Genomic DNA, 18,859 nt, shown 5'->3' with positions numbered 1-18,859 from the left:
TTTACGAAATTTGATAATTAAAGCAATTTATTCAAATCAAATTATGTTGCCTATTTTTAATCCAATGTATGAAAATAACTAAAATATTTCAAATAATCAATACAATCAAAATAACATAACATAAAATATAAGTTTAAGGGAAGAGAAAATCAAACACACGATGTATAGTGGTTCGGCTCAACCCGGTCTACGTCCACTCCTCCAAGCTTTCTCCCTTGGAGTATTCCACTAATTCTTAGTTGACTAAAACCTCAACCAAGCTTTTCTTCACAACCAAAATAGCTTCCAAGGTGCTATTAACCTTTACAAATGTTAAAACTCAATTTCTCTCACTAGAAATTTGCTAATCTCTCCAAGAGTGAACCTCACTCTTTTATAGTACGAATTTTAGTATGAAATTGAAATATGATCTCTCTCAAAGAGTGTATATGAAAGTTAAAGCTTAGTACAACCCAATGCAAATGAAATTACAAAGTGTTTGAGCAAGGGTTTTGATTAGAGAGAAGAATTTGCAAGTAAATAGCTCAAAACTAATTTGCTCTCAAATATATGAAAGTTTTTGGTGGCAAAAGTTCTTTTCGAATGAATCTGATTGGGTTTATATAGGGGAAAATGAGGAAAGTTACCATTGTGCACAAAGATAGCCGTTTTAGTTTTCCAGAAAACACACAATTTGGTCAACCAGATGGAATTCGGTCAATCGGATGTGACATGGCACTTCCATGGAGCTTACGTGGCACTAGCCGTTGGAAAAATTCAAACCAAAATTCCGTCGACCGAATTTAATTCGATTGACTGAATTTCTGAAGCCAAAATACATGGCTTCTGGACAATTCGAAAGCTGATTCAGTCGGTCAAATTCGGTCGACCAAATTTTATTACATTTTACCCCCTAAATTTTCAAAAATCATTTTGACCCCTAAAACTTTGAAAAGTGACAATTTAACCCATTTTTGAAAATTCTTTCAAAACCAACTTTAAGATATGAAAATATAGTTCACAAAACTTCATCACTTTAAAAGAATTAATAAACTTTAGTGACAAACTTGGCTTAACCCAATAAGTTTGAAAAACGACATTTTAACCCAAAATGTGAAAGATATAAAAATGAGTTTTTAACTGAGCTATCCCATGCAAATAAATATTCTAATCAAAATGAATGCTCCAATTTACAAATATATCTACCTAAACTTGAGTTTTTCTTCAAATCTTCAAGAATTCTTCAATTGAGTCTTCTCTTTCATTTTCATCTTGAAACTCTTTTAAGTGCATTAGATAAATTCTTGCAATCTAAGCTCACACTCAAGTAAAATCATTAGTTAATATGCTAAGGGACATATTAGTTTGTTATCATCAAAATAAGAGCATAATGACTCCTTAAGTCAACACATTACTTACTTTAAGGGGCATTACTACAAACTTATAGTGCCTATACCTCATCCTAAAAGTAGTCTTTAAAATGTCTCCTTCAACCACCCTAACTTGACTATACCCCAGTCTCAAGTCAATTTTTTAGAACACAGAAACACCTTTCAGTTGATCAAACAAGTCATTAATTTGTGGCAATGGGTACTTATTCTTGATAGTCACCTTATTTAGCTTTCTATCGTCAATCCAAATGGACATCCATCAATCCTTCTTTTTCACAAAAAAAAAAAAAAATCAGTACGCTCCAAAGTGAGTGATTGGGCCTAATGAAATCACTATCCAAAAGCTTTTATAATTGCTTCTTCAGTTCTTAGAGTTCAATTGGGTCAAATAGTATGGGGCTTTAGAAATAGGTGTTGTCTTAGGAGCCAACTCTTAACCTACGTCTTAGGTGCCAACCCTGACAGATTATCTTAAAAGTTAAAGGACTTATTCCCACCCAAAGTATTTTGTTTTCCCAAGTTTCCACCTCTTATCTTTGAAAATCTCATTTATCCATCAATGGGTGGTTAAGTTGGTTTGTTTTAAAGGTAAAATTGTTGTTTTGTATATAATATTAAACAGAAACTTAAATTTTATTTCTTTCCCCCCCCCCCCCCCCCCCCCCAAACCTTAAAAACAAACCATTCCCCCTAGGTTAAGTTTTAAAAAATTACATTTTTTCCTTTGGTGTTTTGCTTTTCGAAGTTCTTTGTGCTAGACCTACTGTTGATCCATTGCTATCTAAGGAACAAGTGAATTTAGCAGAGTGGGCAATGCAATTGCAGAAGAAGGGAATGCTTGAGCAAATTGTTGATCCTCACATTATTGGAAAGTTCAATCCTTCCTCTTTGAAAAAATTCGGAGAAACAACAGAGAAATGCTTAGCTGAATATGGCGTTGATAGGCTAACTATGGGTGATGTCTTATGGAATTTGGAATATATGCTTCAGCGTTAAGATTCTGCTAGACCATCAAGAGAACCACACGAAGACAGTAATACAAATGCACCAAAGCTACCAATGCCTAAAATTGATCCCCAACTTCTATATATAAGCGTACAAGTGGAGAAAGATGATGACAGCTCAGACTTGAGAACAAGCCAAATCTTTTCCCAGTTGATGACCAATGAAGGCAGATAATTCATACACATGCATACAAGGTTCCCTTGCACTTTCAAGGATATAGTTGTTCGCAAAAGTTCACAATTTTTCCTTGTAATTTGATTTGAAGTTTGGAAGTTTGAATCACTAAAATAAGTGATCTCTTAACTTGCACCCTTCAAGGAAGAAAAAAGGAAGAAACGAGAAGCTTTTTCTTGACAAAGAAGAAGAAGAAGAGAAAAATGTATATTTTTCTTCATTTTCTCTCACATTTATTATATTAAAACTTGATATTTATCAAGTTAAAACATGTGTTTAATTCTCATTGGTTGATAATTAAGAGAAATTAGAATGTGATACATGTTGAATAATTTATGTCCAAAATTATTCATTCTAACTTTCTAAACAATTTAAAAGGTGTAAAATGACAATTTTGCCCATTTTTCGAATCTTATTCGAAAAGCACAATTTTTATCCTCTGAAAGTGCTAGCCAACCATGGATAAATATTTTCAGCTTCATAACACCATTTTATTCTTTAAAATATGGGTGTGACCTTCAAGGTTCATAATGACGTAGTCGTAGGCTCCATATCAGACGATACGTTTTATTATATCACTATATAACCTAAAACTGTCGTTAACCGATATACTTCATTTTCCGCTACAAAACGAAGCTCCCACTAATCATGTGGTGTCATCTAGCAATGTCCCATGACCCCTACATCACAATGAAGTACAAGCTTCACATAATGTCAAATAAACCTTTCTTACTCACACTTACCATGTAGTCCAATCCCTCCGTCATTACATCCCGATTAAACTTGGATTCATGGAATGTCAAAATCCAATATTTAATCTTTTCGAATATCAAGTAATACATCATAACATGCCACATCGAAATTCTCTTCATGTGGTCTTTTATCTACACTGGCCAGTGTCTTAGATTTTCATGTTTCTTGATATTTGTATGAGAACTCGAGAGCAGTCGAGCTGACGGATCCCTGTATGATCATCACTTGTCCTCTCGCTCAAGCAACATATGATCAAAACAGCTTCTGAATGAGACATGATTAGCCTTATGGTATACACCGTATGAACCATATGTTCCAAAATGAAACACAACTATGATATCTTAAGTCAAAGGATTTATACACTAATATGATTCACAATGTATCATTGACTACATATTAATGCCCATGTGATCATCGTTTAGCAGTCATGTTCGATAAACAATATAATAGAATAACCTTTTATCAGTTCTCTAACCATCAAATAGTTCCATTGTTTACCCATGTGTATATCCACCATGTCTAATATCATCCATTGATATACTGTGGTGATATAGCACACACCCACTATGCAATACTATTGCCCAAACAGATTGCCTATGTAGGGAACGATTTGATGACGTTTATTAAAACTCATCGGGACCTTTCACATGTCATATACATGTAGCTAATATGGATGTAATATACAACTACAACATAGATATAAAAGTGACATAGAAAACATGTAAAGTATGACATAACTCTTCTTTTATTAATAATGTATATGCAAAATATACAACCCTTAAAACCAATTAAAACGATTGGTTTTTAGGACATATTCTAACACTTAGTTCCTATCGTTGATAGACTCTCCCTCCTACACTTTCTTTTCTTTCAACGATCTCTCTCCTCTCACCTAAATCTCTGATTGATGTAATTGAAGCATCATTGACTTAAGGTACTGCAGCTACACTCGACATTTTTCCTTAAGTCATTTATTGGTTACCTTTTTGGGTTAAGACCTCATCTTTAACGTCTTTATGGATAATAGTTAGCAATTTGTTAGATCTCCTCATCTTAAAACAATGTACACAATCTCAAATGGATATATCATAACTTAAATATAGGTTAAAACAATACTTACAATAGTCATGTTATTAAAATAATTATGCACATTTAAACACTTTTAAGTTCCAAAAACCATACTTTGATACCAAATATGTAACACTTCTCTCTAGATACATTCTCTTAAACAAAATGCGTAATCGAAGAGGCATGTCAACTAAAACTTCACACATAGAGAATTACTACCAAATATGTTTTATTAACAAAAATCGTACAATATATTAAATAATACATCAAAATGTAGTATATAAATCTGAAATATCATAAACTAAAAATGCATAAATAGAAATAAATAGTTCAAGTTACAAAAAATATACATTCTAAAAAATAACAGAATCGCCTCTACCTTCATGTTTCACCATGAGCTGACTTGGTGGCTCCCTCACTGCCACCATATTACTTAAAAACTTTATCTACAAAACCATACAAACAAAATACAAAAGTGAAACACACTCAGTAAATAGGTAATACACATATCCATAGCCAATAATTTATACGTGTTCTCAATTTATGGGATCACGAATGTTTTTTTAGTATCTCAAATGTCTATCTGAATTAACGCAACACCCAGAGTCCTTTTCTCAATAGCGATGTCATCTTGGATGACTAGTACTAAACGATGTATTTTGACATCCCAAATGTCTGATGAAAGTAAGTGACATCTCAAATGTTATACATAAAGTGCATTTTGTGCACGTGTCGACTGGTCTTAGGTTATAAATACTATATCAAAAGAATAGTGAGACCCTAGGCCTTGTCTGCCATCACACATGCATCTCGAATGCTATGACTTCTATCATTTGTGTTTAATTATCCAAAGGTATCAAAATCATATGTGTGTATATGTATGTGTATTAGCCTCATTGTTTCCATTACCATACTACACACAGATTGGTGGTTCATACTAATATCATACATCATTTTTAGTTTTTAACTTAAAAGTGCTTCAGTTGGAGTACATGTCATCGTCCACATAGTTTGACACACTCATAATAGTTTTCATTACTAGCAACTTTTGTTAAGGCCTTATCATTGGCTTTTTTCATAACCATATTTTTCTAGGGCTAAATTTGTTATTTCTAAACTCTTATATTCATATCTTAACTCCCTACTTTGCTCGCTAACCTATTATGCCTCTATTCTCCAATTTCTCTCAAAAGTATATAGGTGTGCATTCCTCACACATGGGGGTATACTATTCAATCCACATAGCAAAAACCCTAGGCACATGGGTGTGTTTCTTTAGGGCAAGACACATGATCTTGTATTCTATGCCACACAATCGTGTGTTTATTCCTACATCCACACTTCTGTGGCATTGTTCTACATAGGAAAAAATTTCTCTACATATACATGTCGTATGTCTAGTGACACACTGATGTGTGGTGTCCATTTCTCTAGAATTTGTATGTTGTTTTCTACACTTCTAGACCTAACAACTACTGTTGCCATACTTCAAAAAACTTACACTTCTTACCATAATCACCATTTTTGATGCCTTTACACAACCCAAACACAAGTTCAAACTTATAACTCATTACACAACATGATTCATAAACACAACCAAGCAAACACACTGTATTCAGTTTCTTAACCCTTTATTCACCATTAACATACTCTTATAATTCCTTCTAATCATGCAAATATCCACTAATGAAAAATTCACCATCCATCCAAGATCAAGAGTTCATAAAGTATACCTACATATATATAATGATACCCTACTCATGATCTTGAGTTAGTAATTATGGTGTTTACACTTAAAATATGACGACACTACCTATATAGGGAAAAGTAACATCTACAAGGATCATAAGAATCTCAGATATTTCTTCACTCAAAAGGAATTGAATATAAGATAGAGATGGTGGTTAAAGTTGGCAAAGGACTATGATTGTAAGATTAAGTACCACCCAGGTAAAGCAAATATAGTTGCACATGCCCTTATTAGAAAAGTGTTCTTATCATAAATTATTGCTTATCGTGAGTTACAAATGAAGTTGGTGAAAAAGCAAATTGAGATTATCATTAGACAGTTGACAGGTCTCTAAATCCAGTCGACCCTTTTGGATGAAATTCATATAGAACAAGGTTTAGATGAGAGATGTCTACAGATCAGATAAAAGATGATTGGAAATATGGAAATTGAGTTCAGTATGGTAGAGAACATCCTGAGTTTCCAAGGGAGGATGTGTGTTTCTTGAGAGTAAAGTTTTGAGAGATAAGATCTTAGTAGAGGTGTACAGTTTCCTTTTCACAACCTACCTGAAAAGTGTAAAGATGTGCTAGGATTTAAAGAAGATATTCTAGTGGCTAGGAATGAAGAAAGATGTTGTAGACTTTATGGCTAAATGTCTTATATGTCAATAGGTTAAGACTAAACATCAGAGGCCATATGGACTTTCGCAGCCTTTTAGTATCCCTGAGTAGAAATGGGAATGCATATCGATGAATTTTGTTGTTAGATTACTGAGGATCAAAGGTGGCTATATTATATTATGGATCACAGTTGACTGTCAACATATTTATGTAAGGAAGATATTCATAGTAGTCAAAGACACCACCAGTTTAAATCAATTGTGTTAGATTTATCTAAGGGAGATTATTAGATTTCATAGAGTACTTAGGATGATAGTATCAGATCGAGATACTAGATTTGCCTCAACATTTTGGTAAAATATGTAAAAGTCCTTGGTTATGAGATTGGTATTCAACACAACATATCATCCCTAAACTGATGGATAAATTGAAAGAGTCAATCAAGTAATTAAGGATATGTTGAAGGCTTATTGCATGGATAGAAGAATGAGTTGGATGGATATGTTACCATTGATGGAGTTTGCTTACAATAATAGTTACCAAGCAACAATCAAGATGACTCCTTACGAGGCTTTGTATGGTAGAAAATCTAGATCACTATTGTATTAAGATAAGATAAGAGAGAGAAATGCTTTAGCTCAGTCATTAGGACCCGAGCTGACCTAGAGAATGATTAAGGATGTGAGGATGATTAGGGAGAGAATGAGGCAAGCCCAAGACCATTACAAGAGTTATACAGATCAAAGGAGACGTGATCTTGAGTTTCAAGTGGGTGATAAGGTATTCATTAGAGTAGCCCCTTACATATATGTCATGAGATTTAACAGGAAAGGCTAGTTAGCACTGAGATTTGTAGGACCCTTTAAGATATTGAAACGTGTAGGTAAGGTTACCTATTAACTTGTGCTACGGATGAGCATAAATCACATTCATAACGTGTTCCATGTACTGTTGTCATGTAAGTATATCAGTGATCCTACCCATGTACTTAGTGTTGAGAATGTCAAGCAAAAGGATAATCTAGTTTATGAGGAGTGACCAGTTCAAATATTAGACAAGCAAGTTAAGGAGCTAAGATATAGACAGATTTCCCTGGTAAAAGTTCTTTAAAGAAATCATCGAGTTAAAGAGGCCACATGGGAAGTTAAGCAAGATATGCAATAGAGATTCCCATATTTGTTTAAGAAAATTTTAAGGATAAAATTCATATTATGAGGGAGGATTGTAACACCTATAGGTAAGTCTAAGGGCATTTCAATATTTTTCCTAGTTTTAAATTCTGTGATTTCTTTAAATTTCAATAGTTTATGCCTGTGTATAGAGATATACACGATTGTGTATGACCAGTAGAAAATCAAACTTGTTGATTAGATAGTGATCATAATGAAATATGAAGTTGTCTTAGTTGTGTAACTAGACATATAACCGTGTATAGTTCATACACGCTCGTTTATCGCATCTTAGAGATAAAATAAAAATGCGATAACCCTAACTCTTTCTCATTATCTTTTCCAATAACAAAAAGTAGAGAGTGAGAGTGAGAGAGAGATAGATAGGAGAAAGAGTATTTTCGTCACCTATATAGTTGTCAACGATCATTAGATCACTGTAATTGTGTAAATAAGGCTTTATTGTTAGAATCCAAGTAAGTGGGGTGGTTTCCTTTGTTTAGTTATGTAAATCTTTGAAATTTTATGTTATATACATAATCTAGAGGTGTTTAGATATAGTAATGATGATCTAGTTAATGAAATTGATGTTGTATGTGAATTTGAGGAATTATATACATGTCTAATCTCTTGATTGTCTGAATGTTATATGTTTTGGTTAGATTGATGCTTTAGAGCTATGTATGTGTATTTTCATTAGATAAATTATAAGAATATCATGCTTAAGGTGTGTAGAGACTTTTGTGTGTGCCTTAGAAAAAGTAATCTTGTTGGATTTATGATAAAAAAACATAAAAACCCTAGGGTGTAATTTCCAGATCATAACATATGATTGTGTATTGTCTTACATGTGCCCATGTGTCATTCCAGAAATTTGAAAGTCCAAAGATCTCGTACTCATTCTAAGTGGAGAAATACACAGTTGTGTGGTATAGGACACACACCTGTGTATGACTTTCCAAAAATGGATGACGTGCACTAGAGGACACGTGACTTGTACATGTAGATCTAAGTACATGAGAGTGTGTCTAGGTTAACTTTCCATATGCATCTACTCTATACATAATCGTGTATATGGTTCAAGAGGCACATGGGTATGGTTTAAGGAGCATATGGCCATGTATTCCTTGACAAAGTCAAAAGATGATTATACTTTTAGGCTATGTGCATAAAAGGAAAGAGTTATATAAGAAGAGTAATGAACTAATAGAAGATAGAAAATTCAAAAAAGACACAGATAAAGTGCCTGACTATATGGATGATGACACAAACTCAAATCAAGTTGAATCCAAATTGAAAAGTTAGCAACCTTAAAGATAGTGTCACACAACTAGATAGTTACCAACTATGTGCGTAAGTGACTATATTTGTAAGAGCAATAGGATTGGATATCTATGAGATATATCATGCACTCGACCCTTATAGTCACCCAATTTAGTTCAGGTGTGCATGGTAAGACTATGACTTCTAAATATTCTTCACATGATCAGTAAGATACACCACATATATATCTAAGGTAGGGGTCATCTCTAGATGGTTAGTCAGTAGTTTTGATTAGCTTATGTGGTAATGGAATGAGCTACTATCAGAGATTTCCCAATATGATCAGGGTATCCTAGTTAGATAGCTCAATAGGTTGTTTGACATGTGTGTAAGACATCTTAGTAGCTTTTACTAGGGTATTAGATATGTCAATTCTAGCTTGGGTCTTTGTAGTTTTCATGGATGATCTAAGGTGTTGTAGTGTGATAATCATTAGCTTACAAATGGAATGCGAGTTTTACTGCCAAATAGTTTAATAGCCATGGAGGCAGAAAGGTCTCTGTTTATTGAGTTTTACTTAAGCGTTTCCTTTTGTATGTTTTGTAGGTAGAGATGAGCAATAGGGTAAGTGAGGATCTAGTGATCCAACGAGTAGATGCACAAGGAGAGAGACTTTTATTATGCAGTTATCAGTCTTATATTTTTCACCACTACTAATGTTGTTTTATTGTCGTTATTATTACTATCAGTATTTTTAGACATTTGGAGTTTTATAAACATTGCTTAATAAAGTGTTTTCATTACATCACCTTTTTGCATGCTTTATAATTATGATCATACATTAAAGTTTTTAAATAGTACAGTTGTGTATGTCTCTTTTTGCATATTCCCATTAGAAGTATGTAGCTAGAGAGGGGCGTTACAATGTGTTTGCACCAAGTTGTCAATAAACAACTCTAATGTGGAGAACTTTCATCATCTTTCGATGAAGTTATTTAATACTATGATAACTCTATCATTATTACCCATGCTCTCGATCATAGTAATATTAGAGTTATAGATGTTCTAGGAATAGTCATTTAATGTACATAAGGTTCTTACGATTAGGTATTGAACACTTATACCTTCGTCACCGTTCAACTATTCTTGAGATAATTATCTAATTTTTGATAAACAAATAAGGATAATATAAATGTCATATTTATTGATTAAATGTCAAAGATTACATAAATAATAGATATGCTGATTGACTCTATGACATTATCCTAACATGTTCATCATCTTTCTAACAGAAAAACATATGTCAATTAAATAAACCTAACTACTTTGGGTGATTGAGTTTTTTACAACTAATGTATTTCTAAAATTAACCTTATGTTATTATTAATTCTAACACAGACAATGAACACCTTTAGGTAGGAAATTATTTGCATTAAAATTGAAGAATGTATCATTGTTAAAGAGAAAATTTTGTAAGTATTAATAATATACTGCTTTAGTAATTAATATAAGGAAAACTTTCATTCTTCCTAGCCTTTAGAGGTTTTCCAACAAGGGCTGCAGCAAACATGTTTGTTTGTGAACTCTATATCACCTGTCTCCTTTTTTGGCACTACTTCCTCATTTTCCATTCATTGGCTCGCACTTCCTTAACTGTTCTCTCTTTTTATGGGCCATAGGTCGGTATATTCATAATTTCTTTGTCAATATAGCTCTGTTTTAGGAAGAGATAAAGTTGAAGATCTTTATAACAAAACCTAAACTAAAACAATATGAACATAACTGAATCACTGTTAGGTTATGAGATTGTTGATCAATTATTATAGTCCCCAATTTTCGACAATTCAATTAATATTCTTTTATTTTACATATAAAGTTTATATGATTAAAAATAATTTTGCTCAAGCTCAACATTAATTTCAAAACCCTTCATTTTTTTTCTTAAAGTTGAGCTAATAGTCAACTAATTTTTTATTTTTATTTTTTCATTTCCAATGACCAATTTTGTTCTTCTCACTATTTTTTCAATGAACTCATTGATAATTTGAATTGAATTTTTTGAGTTTAAACTAAAATCAAGCAAACTTATATTTAGGCTAAGTTCATTTAAATCCACCCCTAAAATTTCTTTGAAAGCAAAGAATTTTTTTTCCAAGTGAATATAAAAAAGCAAATTAAAAAATCAATAATAAAAGAGTAACTTAGAAATACGATTGATATATATTTATTTACAAAAATAAACTCAATAAATCTATTTATTTACTAAATTGCCACATCACTCTACATTTCTAGTGTGAAATCTTTGTGATTAAAAATAAATTTGAGCCGAACCGAATTTAAGTATGACAAGCTTTCTTCGATCTAGTTTGAGAATAACTCAATTTAAAAAGTTAAGTTTGAATTTGATGATAATATTAAGGGAGAAGGACTATTTCCCACCTAACTTTTGATGCATTTTCAAAATGTCACCCACGGCAGATGAAAATCCACTTTTCCCACCCATGAGCAAACTGCCGTCTAATTTTTCAGTTAGGAATAGGGTCAAAATCGTCATTTGCTATTTAAAACCTTAAAACTTTAAAATTTTACCGTTTCCCCCCTCCAGGTTTTAAAAACTAATAACTAACTCATCCTCAAAGTTTGAAAAGTTTAGATTTCACCCCTGGCGTTTGCTTCCTTCTCTGGCCACTACCGACGGCTGACGCATTCGACTGATCTCCCTCTCCGACTACAAAGGATGACGCTTTGTAACCCAGATCTGGACGACGAAGCGTTGTTCAGATCTGGAAGGACAGACGAAGGACGACAAAGAGAGAAGAAGAAAGACCTTCGTCGAGTGATCTCCCAGATCTGGACGACGAGCGAAGTTTGAAACCGATTTCCCAGATCTAGACGACGAGCGACGAAGAGAGACTCTTCGCATCGAAGAGATCTCCGTCTCTTCGTCGCACCATCGCCGTCGCACCAGGAGAAGAAGGAGGCCGGTGACGACGTCGGAGAAGACATTGGGAGATGAAGTTGAAGAATGGGGGTGAAATGCTAGTTTTGAAAGTTATGGGGGGCAACTGTATTTTGAAAAGTATGGAAACCCTAGTTTGGGGGTGAAAATGTTAGTTTTTAAAGTTTAAAAACTTTAGGTAAGGTGAAAATATTAGTTTCTAAAACCTAAGGGGGGTGAATGGTAAAACCCTCACATCAATTTTGAGAGATTAAATTGAGGGGTATTTTTGTCATTTCATCTAACAAGGGTAAAATGGATATTTTACCCTTATACAAACAGATATCATCCATTTTAACAGCTCGTGGGTGGGAAAAGTGGATTTTCATCTACTATGGATGACATTTTGAAAATGCATCAAAAGTTAGGTAGGAAATAGTCCTTTTCCCTAATATTAAATTAAACTTAAATTTAATTTAATTTGATATTATAATTAAATCACAATTAATTAAAATAATATTATTTTGATATATATTAATTAAAATAATATTATTTTAATTAATTTAAATCAAATTTTTCCAACCTTGCAAAGTCAGTGAATGAAATATCCATCGACTCAAACTTGAGCTCCGATAATGTAAAATATTTATTTCAAAATTTGCTCAAGCCGAATTCGGTTCACAGTCTTTCGAGTCGTCCGCCACGGTTGGATGAAACAAAAACAAAAACAGATTTGAAGCTTTGACGGTCTTTCGCTTTGGCGTGCGGTAGCCGACTCTCGTCTCACAACTTCTGACTAGAAATTTTCCTGCATTTTCTTTCACTTTCTTGTCAACTGTCTCTCCCGACTAGGTAACGAGTTCTTACACTTCGCTCTACTTCCTTCGTTTCTTTCGGACTTTCTCTTAATACAAACCTTAAAAGAAAAAAAAAAAAAAAAAAAAAAAAAACAAAGAAGAAAAAAGAAAAGAAAAGAAATCAAGGTCTCTGCCTCAATAAGCTTTGTGTAAAGTGAAATTTCCTTCGGTATCCGAGCAACCAAACAGGAAAAATGTATCTTTCTTAGTTTATTTATTTATTTTGAATCAACTTTGTGTATTATATTCTCATTATGATTTGTGAATGGAGCTGATTATATTTTTTTTTGTGTACATAGTTGATTCTGATGTCAATTAGGTTACCGGATGTAAAATCCCGGTGTCGTTGAGGGAGTTTATGGTAGCCTTGTACATCTGAGCTTTAACGTGCAACGTGACAAGTTTTGAACCTAAAATAAAAGCTTGAGTTGTGGCATAATGTTTTTCTTCCTCATTATTGCCATATTAGAACGTTCTAGATGTGATACTTAACGATTGGACGTTGATGTAATTTATTTATCAAACTTATCTATTTTGGAGCTTAATTTTAGAATTGTTGATTGTTTGGGTTTAGATAGATGAAGAATAATGGAGATCAGAAATTGTGTACAAGACTCTCAAGGAAGGAGCTTCAATCTTTGTGTAAGAAGTATGGCTTGCCTGCTAATAGGTCAAGTTCGGAAATGGCTAAATCTTTGGCTTCCTTCTTTAAGGTACTTGATTACTTCTTTTGGTTTGTTGATGTGAAACCATCATTCTGTTGCATTTTCATTGACACTATATGCTTTATTCAATCTGTTGTGTTTTTATTTGCTTTTGGACTTTGTGTTTATATACAGTAATGAATTTTTTTTTAAAATTATTTGGTTCATTTATATTTACCAGCATACAATGAACTTTTATGCTTTTTAGGCTAGGAAGTATTAGTAGTATTTTTATAGTTAATAAAATTTACATTGTGCGCACATACTAGGTAGCTCTACAATTATAGCAGTTACTTGAGTTTATGGATGGATTAATATGTGTGGATCAATTTCAATTTCCAAGATTATGGCAAGTGGACTGTTCTATGGTTAAACTTGCTTCTGAAATGTGAGTATTCTTGAAGTTGACTGCTTATTTGAGCAAATTTTCCCATATTACAAGAAATCACATTATCAATAATGTATTGATGACAAGGCCTTAGGGTTTGCTTTGCTGTAATTGGGGATTTGGAGGTTAGAGGGTTTTGTTGATTTCAACATAGGTGAAGTATGTTGGGCCAAATAGTTGGACAATTTTTATCAACATGTTTTCCCTACATGATGAAGCCTCCTCAGAAGGAAAGCCTTGTAACATAATGAAGATGCCATTTAAGGTTTCTTCATTAACTCATAACATCTGGATGTATATATATAATCTTTCTGGTAACTTTAAAAGGTCTGCTTCCATTTACTCATTACATTGGAGCAATGTTGTTGCCTTACGAGTTCTCTAAGACTGTTCCTATTGATAACTGGCCATGTTTCTTCTTTTCAATTATATATGTTGATCTCTCTTGGTATATGCCTTCTGCAAGTATAAAATTGTTTCTTAGAATTTTTCTACTTGTAGTTGGTGTTGTGGAGCAACAATAAAATATTGTGTTCATAGGCTTTAATATTTTGAAGCCACCTATTGTAATTGAGACTGAATCAAACAACCGTTGGGTCTTGAGGGGCTGAACCTCATGATTTATGTGAGCTATTGCTGGTTTTGGAATAATCAGCTTGAAGGTCTTGTGTGTCTTGTTTTCTTATCTTTCTTTACATGGCTTCAAAGTTCTTACTAACATATACAATTGTTGATGTAATATTGGTTCACCATCTTGTAATTCAATATTGCTTTTAATATAAAATATCATTTCACTTACAAAAAGAAAACTGGAATGCATAAAGTCCCTTCATGGTTATGTTTAATAAATAGGTGCTCATTGTTTGTCACATTTTCTGTTGTTTACTTATCATGAACTTTTCTATAACTAATTTCTTTGGTTGCCATGCATTTTATTTCACTTTTTAAATGAATTTATTTTCCCTTAAGATATAATATTTGAACTTCCTTTTTCCAAGCCAATATATTCACCATTTTGATGTTTGACAAACTTGTAGAAGAATTCGAGTTCAATTTTATCCAGAGAAAGATTAGGCGGAATTAGAGATGTTTCAATTCCTGCATTTTGCATACCAGGACTACTGCCTGGAGCACAGCTTGATTCTTTGGAGTATCCTAGAGAAGGTGTGCAACATTTAGCACTTGGTTGATGACACTATACTTCAATTTCTTAATTTTTTTTTTTTTTTATAGAAATGCTTGAACAATGATTTGTTGCTTCTGCAGATAGCCATGAACTGCACACCTGTTTAAGAGAGGAAGGAAACGGAGGAAACTTTTCAACAAGTTTTAGAAGTAATGAATTGGGTCATTGCTGGGGGGACAAAACTTATGACGGGGTATGATATTGTTCATTAATGTACATGTTCCTGTGAATTATTTTTTTAGGTAAAAGTCCAAATGACTCAACATAAAGTAAAAAAGTAAGTTTCATTATAATGGGTAAGGTGAGTTGTTGAAATGTATCTTTCTAATGTGGGACTTTTGCGAATAGGAAATTGAATTAGGTTTGTAAAAATCCTACATTAGAAAAACACACTTCAACAACTCATTTTACCCAAACTTCTGATCTCAATTCAAAAACTCCCGCATCAAGTAAGAGGAATTCCAACAACTCAGCTCACCCATTATATATAAGATTACTTTTTTTCTTTCTCATTACAATTTAACTTCCTTCCATGTTAACTTTTATTGGGAAACATATATTTTTGAAAAATAATTATTTTTTAAATTAATTCGTTTTTGTTAAGCTCGCTAAATTCTTAAAACTATGGCTTGAGGACTGCTAATTTCTGGCTCGATTGAGCCGAATTAGCAATAAAGCTCAAGCTAGCTTAGCTTGAATTCAACCCTAGGTGGAGGATTTCTTGACTGGTACTTTCTCATTAAGTGAAGAAAAAAAAAAGAAATACTTTAAAACACAACCTTTCTTTCCCTTATCAAAAAGACAGAAAGTCATTTATACTTTTAGTGCTTCATAGATTTGAAGAATGGAAATGTTTTCTATATGTATCTGCTATACCACCGCAACCTAGTGTTGACCAGTTTTTCTTTCTTTTTTTTTTTTTTAGCTGCATGCGTGAATACAGTTAGGTCATGGTTGCTCCATGTTTTTTTTCCAGGAAGCACCAAACTCTCAGTTTATTTCTCGATGTGGTAGGAATGATTTCCACCAGGTATCTGCAACAACAAATTTGTGCCAGGATTCTTCAGGTACTGCAAGAGCTAACCGGGTGGAGGATATGTGCCCAATTCAACAGACAAATGTAACAGATGTAAACTCGGATTCATTCCCTATGGAAGACATTTTCCCTTCTTCTGCAAATACTTTTAAAGCAGCTTCTTCATCGTCTTTTGAGTTTTATGTTCATGATGAAGAGGGGATTAACCTTTGTGTTGACCTGAGTTCTAGTGCATCAGAGTGGATTCAAAAGTTGAAAACTGGAGTTAATATTTGTGATAAAACGTGCCAGAACAAGTCTTCTAGTTTCCATCAGGAGCTTGGGCACTTTGGAGGGAGTAACAAACAGCAAAAAAATTCCTTTCTACAAAATTTAGATGCTCAACAAGTCAAGGATGGCAATGTGCCATCTGGGTCTTCACCAAGTAAAATTTTGAATGAAAATAAAGATCCAGTGCTCAATGATCCTGATGGAGGTGATGGATCTTCAACATCTATTGCGGTAAAACCAAACAGCATTTCTGTGTTCATGTCTCAACATTTACTGGAAGATAAGGGACTTGTCTCTTCTGATCCTAATTCTGATGCGCATGATGGTACTTGTTCTTGTACTGATGAAAATGGATGCTCAACAACTGTCAATTCAGATGTTAATACTCCTGCGAAAAGATTATCTAATAATTGTTTTGCAAGTATATTAGATTGTCCAAAAAGTGTTGCCAGATTGGAGCATCAGAATTCAAAGCCCAGCAGTGAAATCTGTGAGTACTCATCTGTGGAGAACAGATGCAGCCTTGCAAATTCTCATGTGGTAATTGCTGGTTGCTCGACTGGTGGTGCTATCGAGATACCACTGTTGGAGGCTGAGATTCAGCAGAAAGATGCATCATTCATGCCTTGTAAAAATGGTGAATTCATAGATTTGGTTGATTCAGTGGACAATACTGAAACAGAGCAAAGTGGGTTAGCCAATTCAAGTGAGCCTGATATTGACATAAGCAGGAATCGTTTGCCTGCATCTGTTGATGAATGGGTATGACCCTATTTCTCTTCTGATCTGCAAGAGACATTCTAACATAAATGCATTAAATATCAGCATATTACTGCACATTGATTCAGTGAATTGAAGGACTGTAAACTTAGAGTTGACCATGTTTATAGATACTGCTCAAACTGTTTGCATGCCTGTACTGTGGTTTCTTGTCATACATATTTATTGCACTGATTTTATGAACATAGTGGAGAAATTATGGGCTTAAGAACTATATCCTGATGTGTTTTGTCATGGTGTCTCATATTCGACATATCTGAGATGAATTTAACATTTAATGGGTGGTTAAGCAATAGGGAAAAAAATCTTGAAAGATAAGTGTAAGCTAAACATGGTTTTTTGATTCATATTTCCTCTGTTTTGATTGCAGAAACCACGTTTGGCGACTTTTTGGGTTATTTGAAGGGAAAGGAATTGAACAATGTTATAAGATGCTTATGATGAGGGTTTCATATATGGTTGACATCTTTGTGGGCTTCAATTTCTATGCTGTTTGGTTGACATCTTTTTTTCCTTTTTAACTTATTGGAATGCTGCTTGGTTCAATTCTGTATTTGTTGAGCTTTATTAGAGATGTAAAGTTTGCTTTGTTGGGATGACTTTGGGAACCTTCATTGTAACATTATTCATATTTCTAAATAAATTTCATCCACTTTCTTATAAAGAAATAGTTAAATAAAAGTGAGAATGAACAAATGAAGGAAAAAGAAATATATAAGAAATCACACCGTTTTTGTTGTGGTGTAGTTTGGAAATTTAATTTTTTAGCGAAGTGAGGTGAATATCCTGTGGTTTTAGTTGCACATCCTTATGATTTCTATTATGAAAAATATTGCATGAGCTGGTTTCATAATCACTATTATTCACTCATCATATTATCAGATATAATCTTGATCATCATTTTATTCTGGAGTTGATTTATTTGTTTTCATGTAACGGAAGTGACATTTTATGATTATGTACTACCTAAGATTTATCATTCTGAGTCAGTATGGAATTTCTATTTAACTAGATAATCTATCTTCCCAAATTTGTGAGTGCACACGTACTGAATGGTTATTTAGATACTACTTTTGCAGCAATGAATGAGTAGTTGAGGTGCTGTAATTGCTTTGTGCTTTTTTTTTCCTTGTTGAATTAGGCTCATTTGCTAGGGAGAACTTCATAAGATGGTATGAAATTCCAATGTTTTGCAATTCTCTTTGTGTGTGTGTCTGTGCGAGTGCTCGCTCGCGAACTGACAAGTATGGCATACATAGCATACATCAGGTGACTGCTTCAGCAATTTGTGTACCTTTTCAATGGATGCTTCTTTTTAATGTGTTAATTTTATAAATGGGAAATTATTTTTAGCAAGCTTTTTATTTTGATTATTCTCTTTTCATATAACTGGCTTGCCCAACAAACAGGGAGAAAAAATAATTAGCAAGTAGATATTTTTTTCTTTCGCATTTTTCATATTTATTAATTTTATATTGAAATTAATAAATTATGTTATCTCATCCCAAAATTTTGCTGCTGTGATATTTATTATGTTTATGCTTGC

At 33.3% G+C, this 18,859-nt stretch overlaps 1 protein-coding gene across 5 annotated transcripts; it reads left to right on the top strand.

The window, feature by feature from the left end:
* Window positions 1-12,706: 12,706 nt before the first annotated feature.
* Window positions 12,707-17,981, top strand: LOC123196690. Of its 5 annotated transcripts, XM_044610769.1 has the most exons (7): window positions 12,708-12,944; window positions 13,269-13,310; window positions 13,524-13,662; window positions 15,079-15,205; window positions 15,308-15,420; window positions 16,204-17,295; window positions 17,684-17,981. In XM_044610769.1, exons 3-7 carry the CDS (start codon window positions 13,528-13,530, stop codon window positions 17,714-17,716), a joined length of 1,500 nt encoding a protein of 499 aa, XP_044466704.1. In that variant the 5' UTR covers window positions 12,708-12,944; window positions 13,269-13,310; window positions 13,524-13,527; the 3' UTR covers window positions 17,717-17,981. The 5 variants fall into 5 exon arrangements, with proteins under 5 accessions (XP_044466706.1, XP_044466704.1, XP_044466703.1 ...); XM_044610771.1 differs by lacking the exon at window positions 13,269-13,310 and having other exon boundaries at window positions 12,707-12,944; window positions 15,082-15,205; XM_044610768.1 differs by lacking the exon at window positions 13,269-13,310 and having other exon boundaries at window positions 13,528-13,662.
* Window positions 17,982-18,859: the final 878 nt, after the last annotated feature.

This window comes from Mangifera indica, chromosome 14, assembly GCF_011075055.1.
Source record: "Mangifera indica cultivar Alphonso chromosome 14, CATAS_Mindica_2.1, whole genome shotgun sequence".
NCBI classification, from domain to species: Eukaryota; Viridiplantae; Streptophyta; class Magnoliopsida; order Sapindales; family Anacardiaceae; genus Mangifera; species Mangifera indica.
The sequence above is the reverse complement of the archived record's forward strand: the minus strand, read 5'-3'. Positions and strand labels throughout refer to the sequence as shown.